The sequence below is a fragment of the Trichoderma virens genome, assembly GCF_000170995.1.
Source record: "Trichoderma virens Gv29-8 chromosome Unknown TRIVIscaffold_6, whole genome shotgun sequence".
Classification (NCBI taxonomy): domain Eukaryota; kingdom Fungi; phylum Ascomycota; class Sordariomycetes; order Hypocreales; family Hypocreaceae; genus Trichoderma; species Trichoderma virens.
In genome coordinates this window covers 1,215,759-1,242,905 of record NW_014013743.1, presented here as the reverse complement: position 1 = coordinate 1,242,905, position 27,147 = coordinate 1,215,759, and the positions used below count along the sequence as shown (strand labels likewise).

Sequence of the window (27,147 nt, the reverse complement as noted above, 5' to 3'; positions counted from 1 at the left end):
GACATAATATGCTTCTCATACCCGTATGAATGCCCGACCCGAACACCAGCCGTAGCGAATGGCTCGTGAGATTTTGCTTGTGGATCGGGCCGCATCAGAACTCAAGAGGAAACCGGGCTGCGGCCTATCAATGGGGCCAAGGAAAGACCGGATTACGGGGCCGACCTGGTTGCCAGAGTACGGTACGATTGGCTGTTTTTTTATGGCTTGAGCCTTGGCTTGTAGTAATGTCGCCTGGTTTGTCTTGATGGTAGCGATACGAACCAGGCGGTGCGTAAAAGGAAGCGGTGGGGGCATTGGCAGCAGCAGTAGCAGCGGCGCCGGCCATGAGATTAGTTCCGTTGAGATCTCATACTGGGATGGATATCCCCCAGCCGTTCCATAAGAGCCGCCCAGTCATACTGGACATGCAGGTCGTCCTAATCTCTGCTGTTCTGTATGGTCAGTGATCCAAGCGATGAGCGCTGCAACCTGGGATCGATGCCACCCTACCTCCCAGCCCAGTAATCCTACGACTATGCAGCAATATGTCGTGCTTAGCACTCAGTAACTGCGGAGATTGCTGTCTGAGGGGCCTGACGAGCGAGGACTGTCAATCCCTGGTTTGGTTTTCAGCTTTGAGCTTTCAGCTTTACAAGCTAGTGAGCAACAAAAGGGCAAAAAAAAAAAGAAAGAAAGAAAGATAAAGAAGAAGTGATTGGCCAGGGGGTTACGCCTCTGGCGCGAGACGGCAAACAAGCCAAAGTTGACCGGGTTCTGAAAGATTGGGAAGTGGCTGCTTTCTTGTTGACCAGGAGCATATCTCCATGCCTGTTTTGTTCCTATTCTTCCCGCACCTCGCAGCCGGTCAGCGCACGACAGTGGAACCCAGGTGTGACAATGTAGCTCAAATGCGACGCCAGCGTCTGTACACTGCTGCTAATGCTGCTGTGAGATGCGAGCACAGGCACCTTGAGGCCCACGAACAAGGCCTAGGAACTGTCAAGACGCATGAGACCCTGACCTTGTCCTGTCGGAGTGAGAATGTCAAGGAGGGTGGTGTTTTTTTGTGTGTGTGTTTTCGTCCTTGGTACCGCACATGCAAGCCGCCACGCACTTTCGCTTAGCACAAGCACTGCCGCGCGATTGCAGCAGCCGCTGGCAGTCTTGCGACCCGATTTGGACAGGGACGCAGTAGATGGTAAGCCAATAAGGCGAGCAGACTCAAGGTCAAGGACAAGCCGTGTGCGGCGTCGATCAAGAGCGGAAAGGAGCAAGGTAGTGCTCCAGGGAGTGCAGAGAGCTATTGCCGTGGCTGGCTTCCCGTTGACCAGACCGATGCCCTCCTTCAGCTCTCGAGGGTTTGTATAAAAGGTAGGCCGTGGTAGGGAGGTGCCTATTCTCAGCACCTGTTCCTTCTTCAACCCGAAGTTTGGTTTGCATTCTTCTCTTCTTCACTCTGTTGCCCTCGGTCCTGTTCATTTACTGCTTGCCCATTGAAAGCATCGCCGTCTGAACATCTTCGCCTCTTCCGTCTCTACCACCGCTTAGCCTCCCTGCCTTACCCTAGTCAATGCAAGGGGTTCCTGACGTCTCAATTTGAGTGTCTGTGCTTGTGGACCATCCCCAGATTGTACTTTGTACGGCTCTTTGCTAATGTTGTAAGAAAGACAGAACGAATCCGGCACAACGTAGTTTCGACGTACAAATGGCCCCAAAGCAACAAGGCAGGACCGATCTGCATTCATGTGACGAGTGTACCGCAGCATACGACAACGAGCGCGAACTGAAGAGCCACCGCAAAATACACGCCAGATTGGCCAGATTGAGAGATCGAGCCCAAGCCAGACGAAGTAATCACAAGTGCGGCTATTGTGAGAGCAAGTACGCGACCGACGAGGGGCTCCAAGAGCACATCAACGAGTTCCATTTCAAGGAGACTGATGAGAGGCACGCTTGTCCGCGCTGTGTGCGTTATAAGCTCCCGTGCTTTGATAAGGCTCCTTGTAGGTGGTGCCGCATTGATGGTCTAGGTGCACAGTGTGAGATTGTTGATCCCCAGACTGCTGCACCGGTACAGGACACTGCTGCATCTCCACAGCAGCAGGTACAGATAAAGGCAGAACAGTTGCAAGATAATATGTCATACCAACAGGCAGAACCAGATTCAGCATCTGGTCATGTTTCTCCTGGTTGGAGCACGCCACGCCCAAACAGCCCTACCGAAAGAATTCTCAAACTTCCTCCCAGGCCACTCCCTCCTAAGGATGTTGATATCAAGGCATGCGGCTTCCCTCCCAGAACAACTGAGCCCGGGGAAGTTAATATCCGAGCAGGTAGTCTGAGCTGGCTGGACTTTGACGTCGCATACTTGAGAACGAAGATACCCGAGATTCAGAAACTTATCAAAGGTGGCTCCTACCGATATCCGCCAGGGGAACCAGCCAATACAATTCCTCTCGATGCTTCCCAGGTGATGGCACTTGACAGCCTGGGGCTCGTTTTCAAAGCACCCTATATTCCCAACTTGGTGGGGTTGTCTGAGCACTCTCTGAAATCCGGAATCGACCTGCTAAGGCAAGTTGTCGGTAATTACTTTTCTACCTGGCAAAAAGCCCAGCCTGTTTTCCATGTTGCTACCTGCGAGTTCGAGAAATGCCCAATGGTAGTGCTCGGAGCAATGGCTTGTATTGGGGCGGTCTTCGACAAGGATCATGAAACTGTTGACCAGGCGCATCATATCAGTGCAAGATGTGTTTCGGAGCTCAACATCATGGTAAGTTTCCGCAAGATTTTCCCCATAGATACAGATGCTAACTGTCGACAGGCCATTGGCTGTCCTGACAATAGCCTAGATATCATGTATCTGGCTGCAGTGTGCCTTCATCAGTCATACGTGCTCGGATCCGGCGTCGAAAATGTTCATAGCGAGGTAAACAGAGTCCGCAAATTTCTGGTTGATAGGCTTCGAAATTTGGGGCTGTTGGGTGGTGACGGTTTGAGCCAAGATGGACCGTCTCGAGTATTTGAGGCGCCCACGCAGTCAGTGCAAGCTGAATGGGCAGCCTGGGTAGCGCGGGAGCTTGAAATCAGAACGACGTGGGCTGTATTCGAGTTTGATTGCACTTTTTCCCTCCTCACCAACAGCCCCTGTGCCATAGGTCTGAGAGATCTGCCCTCGAGGTTTCCGTGTTCTGATGAATTATATGAAGCCCCAAATGCCCATACCTGGAATGATATCCGATCCCAATCACCATATCATGCTCAGGGACCGCTGGTGTCCACCGTCGTGAGCGCCACAGCAGCAAAAAGGGTATTATCGGAGCATATCTCTCCTTGGAGCAAGCGTTTGTGCACCCAGATCTTGGAAAGAGTCTGTGTGGGGTATATGTGTCAGTCTCAACGAGAAAGCACTCGCACGGCTGCCCAGCATCATGGCCTGGACCCGGGCTCTGTTGCTGCACAGAAGACCGAGTCTGTGCTTCGGTCCATCAGCTTTTTGGGCAAATCCATGCATGATGCCGCGATTTCAAATCCTCTATCAACAATGGACCTCATCAACTTTAGGTAAGTCGATCTTCTATCAGCTGAGCAATCGTCTTCTCCAGCCATTCGCTAACATGATGCATAGCTCAACCATGTTGATTCGCCACTATACCCACTTATCAGTGTATTCCGATGTCATGGACTTGATAATCTTCATAACTCGTGAAGCTGCTTCGACCAGATTGCCCAGCTCTCGCACATCTTTGCGCTGGGCGCAGCAAAAGCTTATCGAGCAATTCGCAGCGCGTCCATCCAAATCTCGGCAGTGTGTTTGGCACGCTGGCCAGATGATCCGAACAGCAAAGATTCATGCAAGATTTGCGCCGTGCGACCATCTTCGCACTTTCACGGCCTATCTTGTTATACTCGCGTTTGCAAAATATGGCCCCCAGTCTCTAAGAGACGTCGACTGGGTCGAACCTTTTCCAATAGATCAACGGCATGACAACGAGAAAGCCATCGAGAATTGGATTCAATATGGCGGTCCTGCCAAGATTGGCTATTGCACTCTGATTCACGCCGGATGTCGGACTGAGAAAATTGTTCAAGAGGCGTTTCATGTGCTTTACCGTCTTGAAAACTGGGGAATCTCCGAGAGGTTTTTCATCATCCTGGCTCACTTCAATGAGCTGAATGTCCTTGGATGATATCGTAGGCACATTTTGTCTAGGCTGTGCATCAAAATGGAAGACATGTTTTTTTTCTCCTTTGTTTGTCGGGTATGGGAAAGGAAAATAGATTTGAAGAAATCGTTGGGATAGGCCATTTCCTATGTGAGGTATCAAGAAGATTGAATTGTTTCTTTGGGTAGATAAATCAGACTCGCTTTTGCATTTCTCGTGTCAATTCGTGTGAAAGTGATAAAAGTTGAAATGTATTGTTCTGTGCCTGACGTTCCTGACATGACTAGCATTTTTGCCAAGTCAAGGTGAAAATTCCTCAGGAAGGAGGCATCCAGATGATGTTGCTGAAGAGATTGGATCTCCTCGTGGTAATGAAGGAGATCTCTGGCTCCAACATTCTAGCCATCGATAATGCAACAAAATATCCACAAAGTAGGTTTGAATAAGCGACTGTACAAAATGAGTACAGATGGAGCAGAGAAGAAGCGGGTTGCCCTCTTGTTGTAGGGCGAAAGGGACCTTCAAGAGGTTTTTTTTTTTTTTTCAGATGCTATCCCTTGTCAGTCGTTGTTTTCAAAGTTCCCCCATCATGTCTTTTCAAAACCTGCTTCATGGGGGGGACACAATTACCTACCAGTGTGCCAGGAACGAAAGAAGCATACAGCGCAGAGCGTTTCAGCACGACAGGCTTTGAGGACCCCATCGGGTTAATCCTGCGAGAGGACGAATTATAGAGGCAGACTCAGCCTTGTCAAGATATCACGTGTTAAGAGATCGATGGCAAGGCTGAGGAGAGGAAATTTGTTCTCTGTTGATCATGCTCTGAAAAATGTCCAGACGCTGCTCCTGGAGGTCTACTGTTAGATGCTTTCTGAATAGATCCACGGTAGAGATCTGGACTCACAATTCTGGAAGGACCAGATAATTTTCCTTGTCTTGAAAAAGGGCTAGAGACCCAAAGATGGCTGCCTTCGAACAAATCTGTCAAGACTCGCAAGGGCGACATTTTAAGGCTGAATGAGAAAAGGGGGTGTGGTATAGAAGCGTAGTTGGCCATGACAGACAAGATACCGATTCCAGCATCTCGCAATGCGAGAATTGGGATGTAATATGGAAGAGCATATGGATTGGTGCAAGGCAAAGAGGAGAATGTCGAAGGGAAGTGCAAAGTAAAGGAAGCAGGATATCAGTCTGTGCGTCAGGTGACTACACGTGATTCTGAACAAAGGAAGGAGGCACTGGGATTCTGCTGCAGGTGCACATGTACAAGAGTAAATTTCAAAGTAGGTATCTCGATCGAATCGTGAGTCAAGGAAAGAAAAGACGTCGTTGTGGATTTCGGTGCAAGATTGATCTGGCGTGGATGAAACACCCACCAGCGAAGATGGTGCAAGTCACTTGTCATCGCGTACTGCCCGGCATTACCTCTTTACCGAGTAGGAATCCATGAACAGATGAGCATATTTCAAAGTACAAACGACAGCTTCTTATGCAAGAAATCCTCCGCCATACCACTGCTCTCTACATAAAAACGAAGCACCTTGACATGGAAGCAAAATGGAAGCGCATCAAGGGATCAATCTTGATGGAAAGACGCCATGGCCCTTTTCGTCCACAGTGGCGCGAGATGATTGGTTGGGAAATACTGGTCCACTGGGATTCATTGGGCTGCGAGATTGAGTTTAGCGCATGACTCGGCCCAAACCACAAAACTCCACCAAAAGTTTAAAAAAAAAAAAAAAAAAATTCAGCAGGAACGCAAAAAAAAATGGACGCTCGTTGTCTCAATATTATTTATATAGGAAGAGCCCGATGCGGGGGTCGAACCCGCAACCTTGAGATTACATTCAGAACGTGTTCCTCATAAGAGTCTCACGCTCTACCGATTGAGCTAACCGGGCGCACGAGGCGTCCTTGTTTGTTGAAGGTCATCGTCCATATTTGCCTTATACACCATGCGCTCTTCTCAAAATTTCGCCTCAACGACATCTCTCAAGCATTGGTACTGTGTGAAGCAGGCAAATAATATATGATGGATAATGTATTTAATTTAGCTTCAAGCTTAATCTGGTGGCATTTTCTCAAAGGAAAAATAGATGTTGATCCCGACCTATCTTGGATGGAATTCACGTATCAAATCTTTGCCCACAGAACAAAAGTTCTCCCACTACAGTGCCAACATCCCTTCAAGATCAATTTGGCGCCAATGTGGTCACGAATCCTCTTATCTACCTATCTTACAGGTGATAATAAATTTGGACGATTTTTTTTTATTTCTGAATTGGCACGTCGGTATACAAAAGCCCGAATTTTAGGTACTTTGGTACGTAAAGACGTCAGCGATGAGGGGAGTGACCACATGTAGCCAAACTCCGAGCTTTTGCATCTCCGGCTTGGTACCTAACCTCCACCCCTCAACAGGTACAGTCTCTTGCCTTGTTTTTCATCTGAAAACCCACAGCGGAACTGGCATTTCTCACAGGACGTCGCTAAGCATTGCTAAAATACTAGGTATTTTCCCCGGCATAATGCAGGCAGGTTGCCATGTGACAATGCTTACCAATGCAAGGGCTGAACAAAAGAGCCTCCGCATCCTTTACGATATACAGCCTCACCATTACACCCTCTCCCACCGTCAGATCGGACCGTATCTGCCAAGCCAGCCTTGCCCGCAATGCTTGACAGTGGCGATCTAATCCCGACACCTCAGTACGTGTACAATATGCATCTATCTTGGCCATTCACAGCCCGCTTCGGTGAGCAAAGAGCGGAGGTTGGGGGCTGGCTGAGCTTTCAATCCATGTTTCGGTAACAATTTTATGCCAAACTGACGGACCTCTTCCCCCATTGTCTTCTTTGGGCGTGGGAGAGGGGTAGAATAGATTACCTGTCTCGTCCACGCTGGCAACGCTCATATTTGGCTCCAATGGGCAGGGGTCAGGGCCGTGATAACGCTCAGCCTTGGCCTATGGCAGCACATGGCCCTACACCACTCTTGATGCACTTCGGATGATACAGCCAGCCGCAAATTTATCCATTTTATACTGAGCAATATTTCGAAATTCTGTATAAGTACCACAAGAGCCGAAAGAGTAAAGGCCGTATTTATCCCAGGCCGCCTCAGACTATACGCTGTACCAGTCTGTATTTACTGCATATTCTTCATTCTCTGTGCTGCAATTGAGAGCTACATCAATATCCCAGCTTCTACTCTTACATCATGGCACCAGATAACGCGCATCCTCCCTTGTCAAGAAGGCAAACGTCAAAGGGCGATGCCTTCCGCGACTATGCTAGATTGAGATTCGATAAGCGCGCCGAAATATATGGCCCTATGACGGAAGAGCAGAGCCGAATTAAGAAGATTATAGAAGAGGAAAAAAGACGAATTAGCAAGATTAGAGGGAGATTTAATGGTAACGAGTCGAAGTCGAAGCTTTTTAGAAATGTCGCGGAATCGCGAAAAGCTTTGATTCCACATTTAAAGGAGACTGCTACGGCACGACGTATTTTCGATCACAAAATGAGTATTGCCCATGCAGAACAAGAAGCAGAAGGCGACAATCCCCCAACGAATCTGACATTGAGTGGATTGAACGAGCCTGTGGAGGAGTTCAAAGCTGGCGTCATGTATTTCGAAAAAGAAGACGACAAGAAATGGCAAGGTAAGCAGTGTGCGGACGTCGACGACGGCTCATCCTCAGGGGAATTCCCCAACCAAAAATTGAAGATGAGTTACGTGCTATCCAACACTCCCAACAGCCTCAACCTCTTCAAAAGCGACGAGAAAAAAATTAAGTACTTTCATTTCCCAGCAAACCATATGGAGTGGATAGAGGTAAGTGCCATGCTGTCGTCAAATCGAAGCCGGTTAGTTAATATATGTGTATGAAAGACGGCATTAGAAAAATACCATAATGTGAATAGCAATGACGGAGAACCCCAAGACGAAGATGATCAAACAATGGAAGCAACTGATTTCAAAAGTCAACTGCTGTCTCGCGAGTACTGGCGAGGGCAATTGCATGGTGCTGGGATTGGGAAAGACTTAATTCACTTGCGGTATATGAGGCCTCGATGCGCCCACATTTCAGGTTGGTTGTTCCAGAGAGTGGCCGAATATGCAAATATTAACCCACCCGACATAGAAGACCACACGGATCATAGCGCTCCGTCAAATATCGCCGTCTTTGTAAGTTCTTCTCCGTTCGATAGCTACTATAGATGCTAATGCTAAGTTTCGCACAACAGCTCCCATATCTACATTGGGAAACAAATCGAAGACGAGCAAAAATGACACAAATAGTCCAGGAGGTTGTTGAGGACAATAGGGCTTCTCTGAACTCCCGCTTTATCGAGCTTGCAGGGGTTAAAGCACCTTGTCTTCGCCCAAAGTTTAATCGAATGCTCATTCCAAGTAAAATTGGACTGTATCTCTATGATATTGCACAAATCTGGGATGCCATGGACTATGAAGCAGACGAGCGGTTACTTCGACAGAGCTTTTCCGAGCCAGAGCAAGATGGCCCTTCGGGGGTTAAATGGGAACCTCCATTACACATTCGCCGAACGTTGGATCAGTCGTTTTTCTCAACGGTGGAAGACACAACTGCCAGAGATACAGATCAGGTAGTATATCGACAAACAAGAGCGAGGAAACAGAAGCATCATTCAGAAGAATTGGATGACACGAGCTCCACTAGCGGTACTATAACGTCCCAGCGAGATCCGTTTAATGAGTCTACACAAAATACCGCCATTGCGCCGACCATTGGCACGACATTTGGAAGTACTAGTTCTTCAGATACAGCTAAGAAGAAGAAGATAATGAAATTGGTTGGAGTCACTCGAGTTGTCATGGTCGACCAGCTGTGGATGTGGATACTTGGAGAAGGTGAAACTCCCCTTACATGATAGATTGGAAGACTTGTCTTGGCTGACAACATACTAGATACAATTATTACCTCTTTTCCTCGACGTTGGGGAAGAAATAAGCCTGATTCTTCAGGTGTTCATAAGAGCCTTCGACAGATACTTAGAAAGAGGAAGCGCATTCGATCCATTTATCATCTTGGCAAGTAACGCCCTTTTAAAATTAAATGCCTCTTTCTAACAGACCTAAAGCCACTCTGATCATCGATCAATGTTCAAAGGTTTTCTTTGACCGGACACAGCCAACAGATGATCGACCAGAGGTGATGGATCTGTTTGCTCAAGCCATTGGGAATGTAGTGCGTATTATTTGCATTCATTCTCAAAAAGAAAAGAAATATATACTGAAGCTGATTGCAATAGGCTAATAGTACTACATCGGCCTATAGCCTTTTTTGGGCCAACGTCAGTCTTCATTCGTCGTTTAAGAAGAAAGAGGAGAAGCATATGAACCCTGTCAAAAGATGGCTCGAATGGCTTGATCCCAACCCAGAGAAGCACAAGACCCGTGCCGAGGAATCGTTCAAATATCTGAATATTAATCCAGAAGGCATCTTGCTAAAAGAAGCCCAGGATATTACAGAAGAATTAAACATCAGTAAGTGCTCTTTCGAATTGACATTTCCTTTAAACCAGGTTGTCTCAACTGACTATTCTGCCGAAGTGGAGCACATCTATAAGCAGCAATTAATCGTTGCGGCTGACCTGCGCAAGCACATGAAGAGCCGACATGATAAGGCTAAATATCCAAAGACTAAGTACAATGTTACAAACATAGATATGGAGGAAGTGGACAATTTGGTCGAGATAATAACAAATCGAGCCGCTGAAATTGAGGATCTTCAAAAAGCTGTAACTCGCACAAACGATCAGGTAGGCACAATCATCAAGACTCCGCTGCCCAACCTTCACTATGCTCAAATTCCATTTAGCTCCAAGCACTATTATCGCTTAAACAGCAAGAGGCTAGTATTGTTGAAGCCAGGACTGCGCTTGAACGGGCGGATGAAACCATTAAACAGGGCCGAGCCATCATGGCATTTACCATCGTCACTATCTTCTTTGTAAGTGGAGTGCGAGTGTCCTTAAAATAACATCAGCTAAGCCATGTTTTCTAGCTCCCGCTTGGATTTTTCAGCGGTCTCTTTGGAATGAATAACAAAAAGTCGACCGGTGATGAGTGGATGAGTCTCGGAGAGCAGATTATGTATATGTGTAAGCTTGTTTATTTCCACCCTTGGAAATCTACTCACGATCGGAAGCTAATGTGGTCGAACCTAGTTGTGATTTCTGCTGTAGTGATTTCCGTCGTTCTCATTGCGGCATTTCGTTGGGGGTCCGGCAAATCCAGGAAACTAGTCTTAATTGACGACGTGATAAAGAGACACAAAAAAGAGCGGGAGAGCAAGCAGGGAAGCAAGCGTGCTACTGGATGGTCAAACAATGAAACCGAAAGGCCTTTCTGGAAACGGAGGAGGAATGATATCTCTAACGCATAACCAGAAGCCTCCCTGTTATATAGACTGTATGCAGCCAGCCCTTGAGCACTTTCTTTTGTACCTTGCCCCGTATGATCCCAAAACTATAATGCAAATTTAGTTAGCAATGGAATCACCAAAAAGTGACCTTGAACCATGCGACTCTATTTCAACCAACAATGCAAACGAACAATCCTTCGATGGTGACTCACGCACTTCGACAGGAAACTAGGCCATGAATTGCGGGATGCCAATTGATCAATGCACGCAGAAATTTGTCTGTTGGCGCGTGCTGTCAATAACCAGGTTGAAGATCCTTCTTGTTTCTGAATGGACTAGTGGCCTGACTATATCCCGCGTCTAGCCCCAAGATGGGAGGAAAATCAAGGATCGGGAAATTAAAACGCGCTTTCATCGCCACAAGCAATGAGCCAGGCTAAATGGCCCGTCATGCAAATGCGGAGGGAGGATTAATAGGCGGAAGACGATGTATATAGGCCTGACTCTGCCACTCAATGTTAGCCCCTGGTTCTGATCAAATCAAGTCATTCGTTCATACTCATCGTGAGACCTCATCCAGACCATCAAAATGCGTCAGTCACTCGCTACTTCTCTCTTTTCCCTTCTTGTGGGCGCCAACGTCGTCTTCAGTGCCTGCGAGACACATAGCTTCACGAGCTGCCAAGATGGAATTGTCCACTGGTTCGATCCGAATAACGGCCAGGTCTGTGACCCATTGGACTGTGGCGGTGGCCGAGCTCCTATCAAGACCGACGTCCCAGGCTGTCCTGCTTACTCGGGCACGCTCTCCGTCGCCCCGATCTCTATCCTCTCTTGCTGGAAGCCTTCGAGTGCTATTCAGTCGGCTGCTTCGACGACTGCTGTCGAAGAGACCAAAGTTACCAGCGAAGCTGAAACCACAAGCGCTCCTTCAACCTCCGAGGCTCAAAGATCCACTGAGAAGCCGGCCAGTGAAACGAGTGCCGTCGAGTCAACCACCGCGTCGGATGCTCCCTCGAGCTCAGTGACGACCGCCGGTCCTGTCACAACTTCGGCTTCCACGTCGGTCAAGGCTCCGATCACCAGCCCGGCAACTCTCTCCACCAAGAGCCAATCTACCCACGCTGCTTCGAACGGAACGAGCACCTCTACTTCGGCAGCGCCATTGACGACTCACAACGCTGGTAATGCCATTGGTGGTTCATTGATGGCTGTTGCCGGAGCCGTGATTGGTGCGATTGCTATGCTGTAGAGGACAGGCTATCATAACGTGTAACGGGCGAATATTAGTATATTTATAATGTAATGCAATATAATTGATGAAGCTGCGCTTGAGATCACATGTTACCTTGATATGTATAGACAGCGCGGTGAGTTTCCAAGACGGTTGCACTGATAGAGCCTGTAGCAGCCAGGTGATTCGCGGATATCGTCAGGTGAACACTGCAATTTGAAGGATGTCGAGTCCTCGTTTCATCTTCTAACTTATGAGTGTGAACCTGTTGTAAATATTGGTGACAGTAGGTGAAGGGCCTCCAGCATATGCTCCTCTTGCGTTAGCTTGTCGTGGCAAGGCGTTGTGGAAGTGGACATGGCGAGTTGGAGCCGCTCATGATCCGCTATGTTCAGCCATCATTGTCGTAGCGCAAAAGGCACTGATGAAACAGCGAGATATGCTTCAAGAAGAATAGCCGAAGAATTGATGGATAGCATATGACAAGTACACAAGAAACAAAAGAGACAATGTTGGGTGAAGCATGGAAAATTTTGTGCCCCGCCTTGCTAAGAGCATCGACGAAGCAAGAGAAATTTTCCACTCCACCACCAGGAAAATTTTTCCAACAAGCCAATCCATAGGAATCACGCGGTTCGATTCTTCTTCACACCCAGGGCAAGCCCCAATCTGCAATGAAAAAAAGAAAGAAAAAGCCTGTCAGACGTCCATCAACACCCACCCTGCCCATGCGCCCAAAGGCAGACCACGAACAGGGTCGAGATCATCAAGAAGAAAACAACTCTCTATACAGCAATTGCGCAAGGCAACGCCGCCATCCTTGCAGACAGATCGAGAGGACCAGAAAAATTTTCACTCTTGGGTGCTGAGGATATACAATCATCAACCAGGGTGGATTCGATGGCTCTTTTGGGAACCAAAGCAAGAGACGAATACTATAGAAATGATTCTCCTGTAGAAAGAAAAAGCAGACGTTAGAAGCCGGGTTTTTGGACAGGGCGGGCAATCACAGTTAGGGGTGCACATACTGAAGTATTGTCGACGTAAAGAAGAAAAGAAGAAAAAAATAAAACAAACGGCCAGGTACGTGAAGTTTTATAGGAAGCAAGCAGGAGCTCAGCGGGCGGTGAGCCAACTTTTTTTTGACCGCCCAGCGATTTGGCCGGCAGAATTGGCGATGATCCCCACCAACTTAGCCAAGAGGGCATGTCGAAAAAAAAAAGGCGACCAAGAAAAAGAAATCGGTCACGCACAAAATCTGGCTCTTGGCTGTGGGGCTCAGAATCGGAGATTATGATGAATTGCAAAATTCCGTGTCCCGGGTAGGCTATCAATTTGAGACGGCTATTCGTATTCCACCTGTCAACGTGGAGTGATACAGTAGTATTTTGTTCAAGGTGTGATTGATGATGAGACGATACGATATTGAGTCAATAACTCGGCTTGACTTGGTTTGGAGAACATAGAGGCATCGTTGTCTGGTATTCCAGTTCATCTGTGATATGTATTCATATTGCTTTACTAGAGGGAAGAGTATGTGCGTAGACTGTCGTACATGAGAGAGCCATTGCATCAACTCTCATATCACACTCTGTCTGTGTATTCCTGCATCGAATTATCCAGCGCATACAGGCGGCATCATTCCAATCGCCGGCTCCGTGTGATGTAGCCTCGGTGGTTTCAACATGTATACTATTTTCTTACGCATCTGGTTCAAGCAGGAGGCATGACAATATCCCGACCGACAAGGGAATAACCCGAAAAGATGCTACCCTCCAGCGGGTAGGCAAGCTTATGAGCATATTTTCTGTCTCGAAGCTGTGCTGCAGTCGGCTGAACAGATGGAGAGTTTATTCATCTTCGACGTGCATCTAATAGATCAAGACAATCAGAGCCCATATTCCTTGCCCTCATCGAATGATCAATCAACACAGATGTGGCGGGGTCCATGTTCAGCCTCCCCCGGAATCAAAACACCAGCAACCCAGGTTCAAAGCCTTGTTTCTTCGTACAACCCCGTGCTTAAAATGCTCTCTCTCATTCATCGCAGCTAACCGTCCCACTTTCCGCTCTCTTTCCTTCGTCGTAACCCGCAGTCCCACTTTGCGACTGTCAGCCTCTTTTTTTTTTTTTTTTTTTTTTTTTTTTTTAAAAAAACCTGGTGATCGGCTTTTCTCCCGGCCGACGCGATCTAAAGACACTGTAAGGCTACAGCGTCCTTTCAGGAACAAGCATGCTCTTACCGGGCGCTTATCCAACTAGAGATGCATTCGACACTGTTATTTATATCCATGCGCACGTGAATACTAATCAGTTATTCCTCACTGTTGCCTGTTGATAACATAATCCAAAGGTGGGATTGTTCCAAGTCATGGATCGTGTCAAGATCAAGCTTATTTTGGTAGGTCACTAGCTCGCATCCCTGCCGTCATTCCGTATTTCTCATGCAGAGACACATGGTTTTGGGTATATTAGTAGTATGTGGGAATGATCATCAGGCATGCAGACAAATTAGTCAGTCTGTTGTTTATGCATTGCTGTGTAGCATTCTCTCAGCAACTGGTTGTGTACCTGTACCCTTTACGAGGTGTGATGTATGTGAGCCAAGGCCCCTAACCATGCTCATCAGGACTCATCAATGGCCTCTTTTGTGAGATCATTCTCCAGCCTTCCTGTTTGGAATCCGCCCGCACATTCAAGATGAAGGTATTCTTGATCTAGGTTGGAATAAGGAGGTCGTCGTCGTACTCTGGCACCAGACTGGCTGATTTGTCCCCGATGCTGGATCTCATCTGTATGCATCCGTACGTGTAAGCATACCGCTGTCTCTATGTAACCCGTATATGCGAAGGCTGAAATGATCCTTGTACAAAGTGGTAGGTCAAACTTGTTGACATTGCCGATCTTTTGTTGAGGTAACTCGGGAAATAATTCGGGAGGCAACTTACAAGTATATAAAGGTTGGGAATCGTCCCCTCTGCTTGAAAAATCATTTCACAACAAGCAGCAGCATCAACAGCAAGCAACACTCTACTCAACACTCTTCCAACCAACCAAAACAACCCCCCACCGCAAACATGCAGTTCTCCAGCGTCCTCTCTCTGGTCTTTGCCGGCATTGTTGCCGCTCAGGATGTGGTAAGTGTTGGCTGGCCTTTGCCATCTCGAGACTGTGAGACAGACACTGACTGACGCTTGATTTGTCGCAACAGGCCACTCTCTTCTCCAACACCAACTTCGAGGGCGCCACCTACACCATCAGCGGCCCTGATGATGTTCTTGGATCGTGCACCGCTGTTGCCGACTTGTAAGCTTTGTCTAATGCTCCGTTGTTGCTTTTTGATCCGTGTAGCTAACAAGAATCTTCACCCAGCCCTCTTGTACAGTCCATCAAGGTCGCCGAGGGCCACGCTGTTGTTCTCTACAAGTAAGTCAACGGACCCTCACCAAAGGAAGAAAAGAAGATGTAAGACAAAGTTACTGACATTGTGCCTCTCAGCACTGCCGACTGCGCCATCCCCTATGCCGCATACGACCGCGACACTGCTGCCACCCTCGTCAACGGCAACTTTGCCGCTTTCGCCGTCGCCGTCGCCCACTAGATTTCGCGTGGTCATGTCTCGGTGATGTCGACTTGTTCTTCCGATTCGCCGATTTTTTTTTGGGTAGATATGGAGCGGTTGATGTGTTGACAGTACCCAGACTTGTAGATAAACCGAGAAACGAATTGATGATTCCTTCTTATGCAACTACCCATGCGCATGGTGAATCTGTGTTGAACTGTCTGGTGTTGTCAGGTCTGCTCGCTTGTGCTAATCTCCACGTGCCTGGGCATTACCTAACAATCAGTACAACATCGGCAGTACCTTACCCAGTTGCCAGGATACCTGTGGCAGAACCATTGAGCCAAGATCGGTTATTATTTCCTCCATTCATCGCCCAAGATTTGGAATGTTGGTAAAGATTTGGAAGCACGCGCCCTTTTCCTTATCGCCAAGTACATGCGAAACAAGCATTTAAACTTCTACTTTGAGAATAAAAAGGGCGCCGTTGATTGGTAGCGGCCCCATCGGTGCCAGCGGGCTGCACGATAATGGCGGCCCAAGATCCACGATGGCAGCGAACTAGCAGGAACACCACATGACTGCCCTCATTATTAACAGAATTGCGGGTTGGGATCTTGTTACGTTTTATTTATTATCTAATTGAAGCTGGGGATTTCCCGCTATCAAGCAAAGGGGATTGTTATCCAGGAGGCATCTATATATACATGAACCCATCCCTAAAGTCATACAGATGAGTGTATGAGCATCACGGCGAAACCGGAGTAAAATCGGAGTAAACACGGACCAAAATGTCTCGAGTACTGCGATTGGCCATTCTTGAATGCGAAACGACGTTGCCCAAGGCCAAGGCCTCTCGCGGCTCGTACGGCGACATCTTCCAAGATCTCTTTACGCTCGGTCTCAAAAACTTGGGCGATGAGGCAGCCAATGTGCAGCTCCAAGTGAGCAAGTGGGACGTGATCAACGGCAAATACCCCCGGATTGAGGATGTAGACGCAATCGTCTTGACGGGAAGCTGTAAGTTTGTCTCTATTCTATTCTTGCGGCATCTACACATGGCTGACAAAGGTTCCATGTCAGACAGCACCGCGTTTGACCAAGATCCGTGGATCGTGGCTCTGGCCGACTATGTCAGGCACGTCTTGGAATCTACAGACAGAAAAGTGGTCGGCATTTGCTTCGGCCACCAAATCATCGGTCGCGCGCTTGGAGCCGACGTCAACCACAATCCGGGCGGATGGGAGCTTTCCGTCGAGAACATTGCTCTGAACGAGCAGGGCCAGAAATTCCTCGGGCTCTCATCGCTGGTGAGATTCACCTAATTGGAAATTTGACTATTTCTTTCAGGGATTGACGCTGTCTTATAGGAGCTGCATCAGATGCATCGCGATGCCGTCCTCACTGTTCCCTCTGGACTCACAAACCTCGGATCTAGCACGAAATGCCCCATACAGATTCTCTACAAGCCCGGGCGACTGCTTTCTTTCCAAGGACATCCTGAATTTGACAGGCCCATCAACGACGAGCTTCTCAATGTGGAGCACGAGCACGGCAACGCGTTTGACGAGGAGGCATTCCAGGACGCCATCAAGCGTGTCGACCGTCCGCACGACGGAGTGTTTTTGTCTAGCAGGATTATGGAGTTCTTCCTCGACAGCGGGAAATGGAAGGCTGGGGAAGAGTAAAGCCTGGAATGATTTAACACGAATAGACACATTTGCTTTTTATTTTTGTATTTTCTGTCTTTTTGAAAGAGATATATAGACCAAGATTACCCATTCATCCATGCACAAACAATGTCCTTTAGACGACCAGAAACGAAATGAAGGTGAAGGCTAGATACAACGTATTGACAAACCGAAAGCGAAGCCAAGGAGAGAAGACAGTTAGTGCAGAAGAAAACAGAGACCGAAGGACCAAGCTTGAAGAGATGACTAGAAAATGAACCTTAAAGAGAGGAAGAAGAGAAAGAAGAAAGAGAAAGAGGGAAAGAAGAGAAAGTAAGAGAGAAAAGAAAAAAAGAAACAGAGAAAAGAAAGAAAGAAACAGAGGAAAGAAAGAAAGAAAGAAACAGGGAAAAGAAAGAAAGAAACAGGGAAGAGAAAGAAAGAAACAGGGAAAGGGAAAAATGAAAGACAGAGTAAACGACAGAGTAAACGACAGAGTGAAAGACAGAAGAGTGATGAGGGAGAGAAGAGAAAGCGAGCAAGGGAGAAACTTTACCAATCATTAGAGAAAGATGTTAGTATCAAGATTCCCCCAGCATCTGGTCTCCTGAATAGACTTGTGCAGTAGCCAGGGGCTTCGTCTCGCCATAGGCAGCGTCCAGACATGACGCAGTACGTGCAGAGTCTCGAGTGCGTTGCCAACCTTGAAATGGGTTGAGATGTAGATGAGGCGGCGTTCTATAAGTTCTCTGTCCTCTTTGCTTTCCGCATGGCACCCGAGGACGATCAAGGGCCAGCAAAGGGTTTTGTTCACGTTGCTATCCATGGGGGTATCCGCCAACCGCCGGAGCGCGATCCGAAAAGTGTCGCGTGCATTGATATGAAAAATCCTTTGGGATCTCGTAATCAACGGCCATTCCAGGAGGCTCCATAGGTACAGCAGGGCGGCATTCCTCCAAATGATGCTCGCTTCGAAGTCTTTGCCGCTCATGTCCGTTACGGGGTTAAAAGCCATGAGAAGCTCATAAATGGAGCCAAAGTACATATAGTGGTCTGGCTGATGGCCAACTGATGGGCCGGGTTTTGGGGCACCCGAGTCGTCTATATAAGGTCGCATCTTCATACCCAGATCAAATGTATTGAGTATAAAAACCATTATCGGAAGGCAGTTTCCGCCGAGCTTACCCCGATACTCACTATAGGCCAAGTCCACTGCGGCGGTTCGAAATTCAGGGCTCGTAAATGGTATCATATGTGCTCTAGAAACATCGGCTGCGAGGCAAGCAAACATGGAAGTGTGCAAGAAGTGCTCGACAAAGATGTCAGGGAGGTTTTTGCAAATCTCCTCGTGGGGAAGGGTGGTGAGCATTTTCAAAATGTTTTTGGCTGCTGTCGGATAATTGTGAGCTTGGCCACGATTGTCTAGTCGGGCGGTCTATTTGAAGAAGATGTTAGACTTGATCAGTCCGGTTATATTTTCACTTCAGGGAGCGGGGTGATGGGGAGAAGCTGATTCAGGGAGAGGGAAGAGATGGCGAGACAGGAACTAACCTCCGTAAGGGAGATGATGATGCTTCCCACAGTCAATGGCAGCATATCTTCTTCATTTCCATCCAGATAGCTTTGAATCTTGGATTCAAACGCGGCAATATTGGCACGATGGAAGCGTTCAGCGCTCTCGCCCGTCGGCAGCATGGCAGAAGATACCTCGCGGTGATTGACCCTCTCGGCGATGATGAGCTGCAGGACGAGAGGGTTGGAGTATGCCAGTCCAATGACCTTGGGGTGAGGAGGGTTTATATCTGCCAAATGGCTCGTTCCCTGGTTGATTGGTCGCAGAATATAGTATTTGAGCGTCTCGGCTGTGGTGGGCTCACATGCTGGCAAAAATGCAAGTGGTAGAGCATCGGATGGTGCGTGTGACAAATGGCACTCTTTCATATAGTGGATGAAATCACGGAGACGAGCCTTCAGGGGGGCCTCTCCCTCTTCGGTCCAAGTATTCTTGACCGCGTATACAGTAGAGGTACGAGACATCGTTTCCAAGGTATAGAGGGTATGACTTCGCTTTCTGGTTGTGATGGTTTCACCAGAGTCGACGTCATATTGATAATCGTAATAGACAGCATAGTCATGATCTGGGTCATTCAATGGGCCCATGGGGAGGAGCACGCGGGGTCCAATATGGCCTAGAGTCGTGCGTAGCAGACTCTGTTGAGCTCGAGTAATCCGTCGGGAAGAAGCTCTGACGAACACGCTCTGCAGAGGCCCAAAGGCCACATTCTCCTCATTTTCATCCTGCCGCGTCTGCAGCTGGATAGCAGATCCGGGTTGAGGGCTACGCGCCGATGGGATCAAGATCTCGGTTTCAGCCTCGGACTCGGACTCGGACTCGGACTCATCAGTCTCAGTCTCGTCACTCTCAGACTCGCCAGCATTGGACTCGCCAGCATCGGACTCGCCAGCATCGGACTCGCCAGCATCGGACTCGCCAGCATCGGACTCGCCAGCATCGGACTCGCCAGCATCGGACTCGCCAACCTCGAACTCGTCAAAGTCGAACTCGTCAACCTCGATCTCTTCAGCCTCGAACTCGTCAGCCTCGAACTCGTCAGCCTCGGATTCCTCAGCCTCAGGCCCGCCAGCCTTAGACCCGTCACCCTTGGACTCGCCCGCCTCGGACCCGGCAGCAGGCTCCAGCGGAACCCCAGAATCAGGCTCTGGTCCTATATCAACCCAGGACACCTGGTCTGATTCAGCGCTAGTCTTTCGACGCTTTCTGGCACAGTCCTCTTCTCCCGCATATGCGCTGATTGGATGAGCGCTGATTGGTTGAATGCACTCAAGATTGTTCTCTCGACAAGTTTTGCATATGGGTATGTTCACGTCACATCTCTTCCCCAAGCGGCGACAGGTGAGGCAGTATCCATTGTCCTTGACGAGGCGAGGAATGGAAGTTCCACGCTCCATAAAGCGTTCGCCCTTGGGAAGCTGAAGGGGTTAGCGTGTGTCGAGAAGAAGTTATCAAGAAGGGGTGATCACTTACAACTGACGACATGATGGGGCATAGAAGGGTCCTTTGCGTAGCTGGTTGGCTGGCTGGAGTTGGCAGAGTTTGGAAAATCGCAGTACTCGTAGACGTTATGTAGGGATGCAGCAAGTTGAATTCAAGAGAAAACGAATTGGGAACAAGACTTGAAAGCGATGGCAGACGGAGATGAAGTAGAATCTGGGAGAGGCGGCCATTTATAGCTGAATCGAGATGATAGCCGCTGAATTGCTCATGCATGCATTTGCAGTATAAAAGAGAACTATGCAAGCGAACAGCAAGAGAGAGAGTCAACAGTTGATGGTTTCCAAGTTATTCCATCTCAACGCACGAGCTTGCGCTGGTGTCTGCAGTCGATGGCGGCCAACAGTAAGACTCGATGATGTTCAAGCCATGCAGGTAGGCAGCCAAAGCAGGCTAGCTGATGGTATTTCGCGGCCCCTTGCATATGGATGATCTCTCTTGTTGTGTGCTGAGACATGCTAGCATGGATTGCATGTGCCAAATGACCTGATGTCTCTGCCGCTGCGCAGTTGTCCAATGTGGTTTCTGGTTCTGTCTCTTTCTCTCTTTCTGCTGCCCGGTATGTGGCCGTATAGAGGAGATGGAAATCCAGGGCATTGAGAGCGACCATCTGGATTCCGACTCGTTAATCTTGCAATCTACCGGCATCAAGCTCAGCGTGAACACGGAGAATTACCGATCCGTCTCGTGAGATGAACATCCTTGCGCCAGATGCCCAAGTACGAGTACGTGTAAGTAGGTACTGATGGTTGTAACGGGTACTCGGGACGCTCAACCAAGGAGCATCATCTGTCTGGGACATGCATAGAACCCTGGCCTCAGCTCGTGGAGACTAGCAATACCCTCGGAGTACCTCGAAGCGCTGGCTTTTCTGGCTGGCGCCATATGTACCCGCATGCTCCTCTTGTCTCTTCCTTGGTAGTGCTGCGTCTTCCTGCTGCTCCATATTTTGGTCTCGGGGTCGATGATCCGGTTGGCTGCCGATGGTTTTGCCCATTTGTCGGGAGAATCGCACACCCACAGCCAGAGGAGGGAGTGTGCGTATTGTAATTGGCTCGACTCGACTCCTGTTGACGCGACACGACGCGACGCGGCTCGATTGCACTTGGAGCTGTTCATTGCGAAAAAGCGGTGTGCGCAGCCTCGTCTTGGCTTTGGTAGCTCGTTCTCGTTCTCGCAGTGATTTTTCCTCTTTTGTCCAGGTCTTGTTCTCTCATTTGTTGTCTCCCGGTGTTTAGCCTGAAGGGGTGCATATGAGCGAATGGTGTGTGTATACGAGTTAAAGAGCCGAATCCTAGAATCGAGGGACGGCTTGAACTAGTGGAGGGCACCCACACAAAGATGCGCACACAAAGTGCTCATTATGCGCACATGGATGACGCCCCCCTGGTCGCTTGTGCCGCGAGGGATGGCAGCTGAGCTCGACGAGCGGCGTACGGCAAATGACTGACTGAGACCAGAAAAACGCACTAGACGCTGCAGCGGATGATGTTACTTACGCGCTGCGATGCGATGCGCTGCGATGCGCTGTAATGCGCTGCACTATGAGTTGTCAATACAAAAAATGAATCCATCCATTCCTACAAGTCAATATTTCTCAGCGGCAAGACAATGCAGCTCTGGAGCATATTCGCACCGGCTCGTTTCTACTGTACTGTAGTGCACTGTAACATGATAGACTGGACCCCTAGAGTTTTAACCTCTCCGCTAATGTCAGCGCCAGAACAGCGCTGGAGCTTCATGGAACGCGCCGCTCCCCCCGCTGGTCATCACTGTATCTGGCCCGCTAGCCCTTTTGCCCTTTAGCCTTGAGGCTCCCGTGCCCGCAGTAGATCCGCCGCTCCGAGTTTCGGGCAGCAAAACCGAGCTGGTGGATTTTGCGATGACTTCATGTTCATGTTCCATATTCAACTTTGTCCATGTCCCATCCGAAATGACTACAAAGCACAAAGTACAGCCCCCAGAGACCGAAATCGAATCCTGGCTCGGAACTGGAGGCAGCCGAGACAGAAAATGTCTCTTTTGCGAGATTTTTTTTTTTCTTCCCTGCCCGGTCTGCGTGTGCATCCTGGTCTGCCCAGCTTCCAGGCTGAAAGGGAAGGGCAAAATCCCGAAATATTTCGGGCGCTACTCTGGCCAGGCCCCCCTCGTACGAAGCAGCAGCAGCCAATGCCCTGCACCAGGTGACTCCCTTTTCTTTTTCTGCTGCCTCGCCTCTATGTCTCTGCCAATAATTGCAATGTGGCATCTGGTGTCTTGGTCCAACCAAGCTGCCACACCATCGTGCCGTGTTTGCAAAAACCCGACCTCATGCGCTCAATCGCCGATGACCAGTGCCGTCAGAACAAGACTTGCCAATGTTCCCCCTCTCCAAATCTGGCACCCGGCTGTCTCATGCATGAGGCTGAGTATAGCCGCCGGCCATGGTCACGATCTGCCCGCCACCCGCCCAGAACATCCAGTCAGGCTCTCCCGCAAAGTTGCGGAGAACCGAGTCAGCAAGTACAGGTACTACTGGTGTGTGCTTTCTAAAGCAACAGGCCATTGAATCCTTTTGCGTCTGTGCGTATCACATAGTTTGGACTGACTGCTTGGCATTGGTTGACGTGGTGTCTAATACACCCTTGTTCCCTGTCTTCCAGAAGCGAACTGACGTGAGTTTACAGGCCGGCTGGGCTCAGCTGCCATGGGCCTGGCGTTTCGTCCAGGATAGATGCGATATGGGAAGTCAAAAGAATCGATACATCAGATGAGAGCCGCTGTATATCCAGTGACGAAAGATTCTGCTTGCTGCTCACACGCACCACGAGTATGCTACTGCTTTCTTATTCGTCTGTTCGTATTCGTTATCTGCACGATAGCATTGGGCAGAGGTCGATGAGCACCCAAGACAGGCTTCAGTGGGTGCCAAAGCCTTGCACATGTACAAGACAAAGTGTCGGGCAAAGTATGTGATGATGCCCAGCAGGTCGGCCAACTAATTCTTCTGCCAGTCTCCTCTCTGTGGGTGGAGGTTGACAGTATACACTGCTTTCAACAGACATTTCCATATCTCTCTAACTTTCTTCTATGGGTGCATCTATTCGCCGGTGTATCCCTCATATGGCGTACACTTTTCTCCATGCAGGATCCTATAGAGGCACACCCATGAGTGTACAGTATCTCTTCTCTCTCTAACCAAGGATTATCCAGCTTCTCTGGCTTTCCATGGCCTTCGCGAGCCGCACACCACTTCTCCCTTCTCCCCCATCCGTTGACCACTCAGAAAGAAAGGACACGCCAGCCTCCACGGGCCTCTCGTAATACTTGTTTTCACCGAAACATCAGTTGTGGCTTTCAGGCTTGCATTAGAAAGCATTCGAGGATGCAGGCAGTCTGTCTCCCGGAAGCTCTCTGCCTTCCCCGGAGGAACGACACACGCCCCCCCGGATGAGTCCTACATCGCCCCTACATACAACTATTGTCGCACGAGAAAAAGGAAAAAAACGCCACCAAATTTAACCATCAAGCTTAGGCGTCCCCTTTGCTGCCTGAAGGCAAAAGCAGGCAGATGAAACAAGATGAGAAGTGACATCAGTATCCGGAAGATCGGCATCACTCGCTTTCAAAGGGCGGGCGGCTTGTGACGGCCATTTTTGATACAGGAAGGCTCTAGACCTTGGGAAGAGTGAGGCGAACTGACGGAAGCACTTCGATATGCATCCTCTGTCTAAGAGAATGAGGGGGGCTGGCAAAAGTGGAACTGTTTGTCTGAAAGAATTGGGCGAGGTCTCTTGGACAGGGGCGAGACGGATGGGGAGGCCTTCCAAGTGTGTAGGAGCGATGCCCCCGAATTCTGGCAGATTTTTTGGTTCCTGGCATCTCTCGCTTTCTCATTTTCTCTACCTGGGCTGTATGATCTGTGCTTTTTGCTTTGGATCTCTCTGCTTCTCTCTAGCCACTCTGTACAAGCCTCAATCCCCTCTCCAGTCGAGCCACATGCTCAAGCCACTGGCCAGTGTAGATGCTTTGTAGAAGCCATCTGTAAAGAATAAACAAAGGTGTTACAATCTGCGCCATGTATATGATATAACAGCCAACTTGACTGGGGGCAATGTCCGATTGGTGACAAAATGGCATGTTGGACAATGTCTTCTCATCTTCTCAGGTACAAGAGCGCCGTCAAGAGATTTGACTCTGTACTACATCTACTCAGTTATGGTATCTACCTAGGATGTTAGCCTACCTGGTACTAGATGAAAATAATGGACAAAGTATACCCCGTAGCTTGACGCTTTCATGTCCATTATGTTGAGCCTACCTGGTACTAGATGGAAATAATAGACAAAGTATACCCCGTAGCTTGACGTTCTCGTGCCCATCATGTCAAGCCTACCTACCTGGTACTAGATGGAAATGATGGTGAAAGTATACCCCGTAGCTAGACGTTTTCATGCCCATCATGTCAAGCCTACCTGGTACTAGATGGAAATACTAAAGAAAGCATACCCCGAGCTTGACGCTTTCATGTCCATCATGTCAAGTCAAATAGACTCCAAGTGGCAGCCGCTCTAAAAAAGAGACTTTAACACCAAAATTAAGCTTGAATACTCCGTACAGCATACTATGATGCATTCCGCACGCCAAGTCCGTCATCGCACCGTGTCCGGCCGAATAGACGTGCCCTAGGCAAAGGTTATTTCGCATCTAGTCAAGCCATGGTCGCGGAATCTCTTCGGGCGGTACCAAGTCGTTCACTAGAGCTAGAGCAGCCATTTCACACGATAATTATCACAAAGGTAATTATCATAAAGGTCAAATAATATGGGTGCTCATCAGGCGAGAAAGATGCGTGTCTGCAAGCGTCATCTCGAGGCAGATGTAATGTAGATATGTAAACTGAGCCTGAGACCGGGAATGTTGGATGGAATGCTGGTAGATAGGATCAACAACGACGATTGGCTATCCCTTACTCTTTTCCACGCGTTTTCTCATTGTTCTGAAGACATCTCATTGTTCTGAAGTAGAACAAGAGATAAGAGAAAGGAGAAACAAAAAAAAAAAGTTGTATATTGAGTGACGGTTTCACCAGCCAACATGCGCTGGCTATTCTCAAATGACGTCTTCTTCTTCATCACATCTCTTCTAGTCACCGCGGCAGCCGCAAGCGACACCCGAGTCCACGACGACAGCTTCATCCCCGATGAAGTCCTCCGAGTGACACGACAATACGTCGGCATCGGAGGCATCGTACGATACACAACACTCGTCAATGGCACGACGCCCGGCCCCGAGCTGCACATCCCCGAGGACAAGGTCGTCTGGATCAGAGTGTACAATGACATTCCAGACGCAAACCTGACCATGGTGAGTGAGCAAAAGACCCAAACAGATTGGTAACATTGACGAAAACAACAAAACTCACACCAAATTCTCGTGTAATAGCACTGGCATGGCCTCGCTCAAGCTGCCGCCCCCTTCTCCGACGGCTCCCCCATGGCCAGCCAATGGCCTATCCCGCCCGGCCATTACTTCGACTACGAGCTCAAGACGCCTAGAGGCACCGCAGGAACCTTCTTTTACCACTCGCACGTCGGTTTTCAGACGAGCACCGCAAACGGCCCGCTCATCGTCGACGACCCAAACCCGCCCCCGTACCCCGTCGACGGAGACCGCGTCATCCACATCCAGGAGCTGTTCGACAAGACGGACACGGCCATCGAAGAGGGCATGCGCGCGTCGCCGCTCGTCTGGTCCGGCGAACCAGGCGGCTTCCTCATCAATGGGAACACCATCTCAGACTATCGCATCGTCGATCCCGAATCTGCAAGACTCTCCGTTATAGAGGTTGATCCAGGCAAGACGTATCGCTTCCGCTACATCGGCGCCATGGCGCTGACATATGCGGCATTGGCCTTTGAAAACCACACGAACCTCGAGATTATCGAGGCTGATGGCAAGTACACAGAGCCATACTCGATGCCATTGCTGCAGATCGGGTCAGGACAGCGTTTCAGCACACTCTTCGAGACAAAGACATGTGATGAGCTGGCGTCGCTCCAGAAATGGGATTTCTACCTGCAGATAGAATCCCGCGACCGTCCGAGGACGGTCACCAGCTACGCCGTGCTGCGATATCGTAACACGTGTGACGCTCTGCAGCATCGCCACTTACACGATCTCCCCGTCTCGACGACGGCATTGCCCCGACAGAAGCCAGTATATCTGCCGCCCACGATTGAGGGTTTCCTCGATTACAAACTGGAGCCCCTATTTCCAAACGACGCTCCCTCGGCCGCCGAGGTAAGTCGCCGCGTCTTCGTTTATGTGCAGAAGCAGGTAGACAGGTACACCTTGTGGACCGACAACGGCGTGGCCTGGGGCGATACCCCCGAGAAAAATGTTGACTACACCAGCCCGCCTGAGCCGTACCTCGTCTCCCTGTACAAAAACGCATCAAGGTACCTCCCCAACTACGAGGCCGCCATCGCCAACAACGGCCTCGACCCAGGAACAAAGACGTACCCCGTCAAGCTCGGCGAAGTCATCGAGATCGTCTTCCAGCAACTCGGCTCCGTCGACCACATCGGTCCGTGGGGAGGGTTCCTGGACACGCATCCCTGGCACGCCCACGGGGGTCACGTCTACGACGTTGGCGGCGGCCCCGGCGCGTACGACCCCGAGGAGGCCGAGGAGCGGCTCCGCGGGACACACCCGGTGCTGCGGGACACGACGATGCTGTTCCGGTACAAGACGAAAGTCCAGCCGAACCAACCGTGGGGATGGCGGGCATGGCGACTGCGTGTGCAGGATCCCGGGGTGTGGATGATTCACTGCCACATGCTGCAGCACATGATTGTGGGGATGCAGACGGTGTGGGTGATTGGCGATACTGAGGATATTCTCAACATAGGGCAACCGGATGTGATGGGGTATTTGGAGTATGGAGGGAATGTAAATGGGAATACCACGCACCCTGCAAAGGTGGTACATTATTTCTAGTCGTATGACTGATCAGCATTTTCGCTTCCATAGAAGGGTCATAGAGGGGTCATAGAGGGGTAGCTCTTT

The 27,147-nt window shown here is 49.3% G+C and overlaps 7 protein-coding genes across 7 annotated transcripts; 6 read left to right on the top strand and 1 right to left on the bottom strand.

Moving 5' to 3' along the window:
* Window positions 1-1,687: 1,687 nt before the first annotated feature.
* Window positions 1,688-4,172, top strand: TRIVIDRAFT_60655 (uncharacterized protein; the record flags this gene model as incomplete). Its single annotated transcript, XM_014101236.1, has 4 exons — window positions 1,688-1,948; window positions 2,060-2,755; window positions 2,807-3,546; window positions 3,611-4,172. 4 exons carry the CDS (start codon window positions 1,688-1,690, stop codon window positions 4,170-4,172), a joined length of 2,259 nt encoding a protein of 752 aa, XP_013956711.1.
* Window positions 4,173-7,368: 3,196 nt separating this feature from the next.
* TRIVIDRAFT_60656 (uncharacterized protein) lies at window positions 7,369-10,705 on the top strand (the record flags this gene model as incomplete). The annotated part of the gene is made up of 10 exons (XM_014101235.1): window positions 7,369-7,813; window positions 7,964-7,986; window positions 8,044-8,340; window positions 8,400-9,042; window positions 9,273-9,379; window positions 9,444-9,678; window positions 9,859-9,953; window positions 10,040-10,144; window positions 10,199-10,295; window positions 10,680-10,705. The coding sequence occupies 10 exons, from the start codon at window positions 7,369-7,371 to the stop codon at window positions 10,703-10,705; spliced, it is 2,073 nt and encodes a 690-aa protein (XP_013956710.1).
* A 442-nt stretch (window positions 10,706-11,147) lies between these two features.
* On the top strand, window positions 11,148-11,810 carry TRIVIDRAFT_28611 (uncharacterized protein; the record flags this gene model as incomplete). Its single annotated transcript, XM_014101234.1, has 1 exon — window positions 11,148-11,810. One exon carries the CDS (start codon window positions 11,148-11,150, stop codon window positions 11,808-11,810), a length of 663 nt encoding a protein of 220 aa, XP_013956709.1.
* Window positions 11,811-14,869: 3,059 nt separating this feature from the next.
* Window positions 14,870-15,393, top strand: TRIVIDRAFT_60658 (uncharacterized protein; the record flags this gene model as incomplete). The annotated part of the gene is made up of 4 exons (XM_014101233.1): window positions 14,870-14,929; window positions 15,004-15,098; window positions 15,165-15,218; window positions 15,291-15,393. The coding sequence occupies 4 exons, from the start codon at window positions 14,870-14,872 to the stop codon at window positions 15,391-15,393; spliced, it is 312 nt and encodes a 103-aa protein (XP_013956708.1).
* Window positions 15,394-16,145: 752 nt separating this feature from the next.
* On the top strand, window positions 16,146-17,042 carry TRIVIDRAFT_29639 (uncharacterized protein; the record flags this gene model as incomplete). The annotated part of the gene is made up of 3 exons (XM_014101232.1): window positions 16,146-16,374; window positions 16,438-16,664; window positions 16,725-17,042. The coding sequence occupies 3 exons, from the start codon at window positions 16,146-16,148 to the stop codon at window positions 17,040-17,042; spliced, it is 774 nt and encodes a 257-aa protein (XP_013956707.1).
* A 544-nt stretch (window positions 17,043-17,586) lies between these two features.
* On the bottom strand, window positions 17,587-18,965 carry TRIVIDRAFT_150924 (uncharacterized protein; the record flags this gene model as incomplete). Its single annotated transcript, XM_014101231.1, has 2 exons — window positions 17,587-18,459; window positions 18,576-18,965. The coding sequence occupies 2 exons, from the start codon at window positions 18,963-18,965 to the stop codon at window positions 17,587-17,589; spliced, it is 1,263 nt and encodes a 420-aa protein (XP_013956706.1).
* Window positions 18,966-25,173: 6,208 nt separating this feature from the next.
* TRIVIDRAFT_29729 (uncharacterized protein) lies at window positions 25,174-27,078 on the top strand (the record flags this gene model as incomplete). Its single annotated transcript, XM_014101230.1, has 2 exons — window positions 25,174-25,443; window positions 25,522-27,078. The coding sequence occupies 2 exons, from the start codon at window positions 25,174-25,176 to the stop codon at window positions 27,076-27,078; spliced, it is 1,827 nt and encodes a 608-aa protein (XP_013956705.1).
* Between the last annotated feature and the right edge of the window lie 69 nt (window positions 27,079-27,147).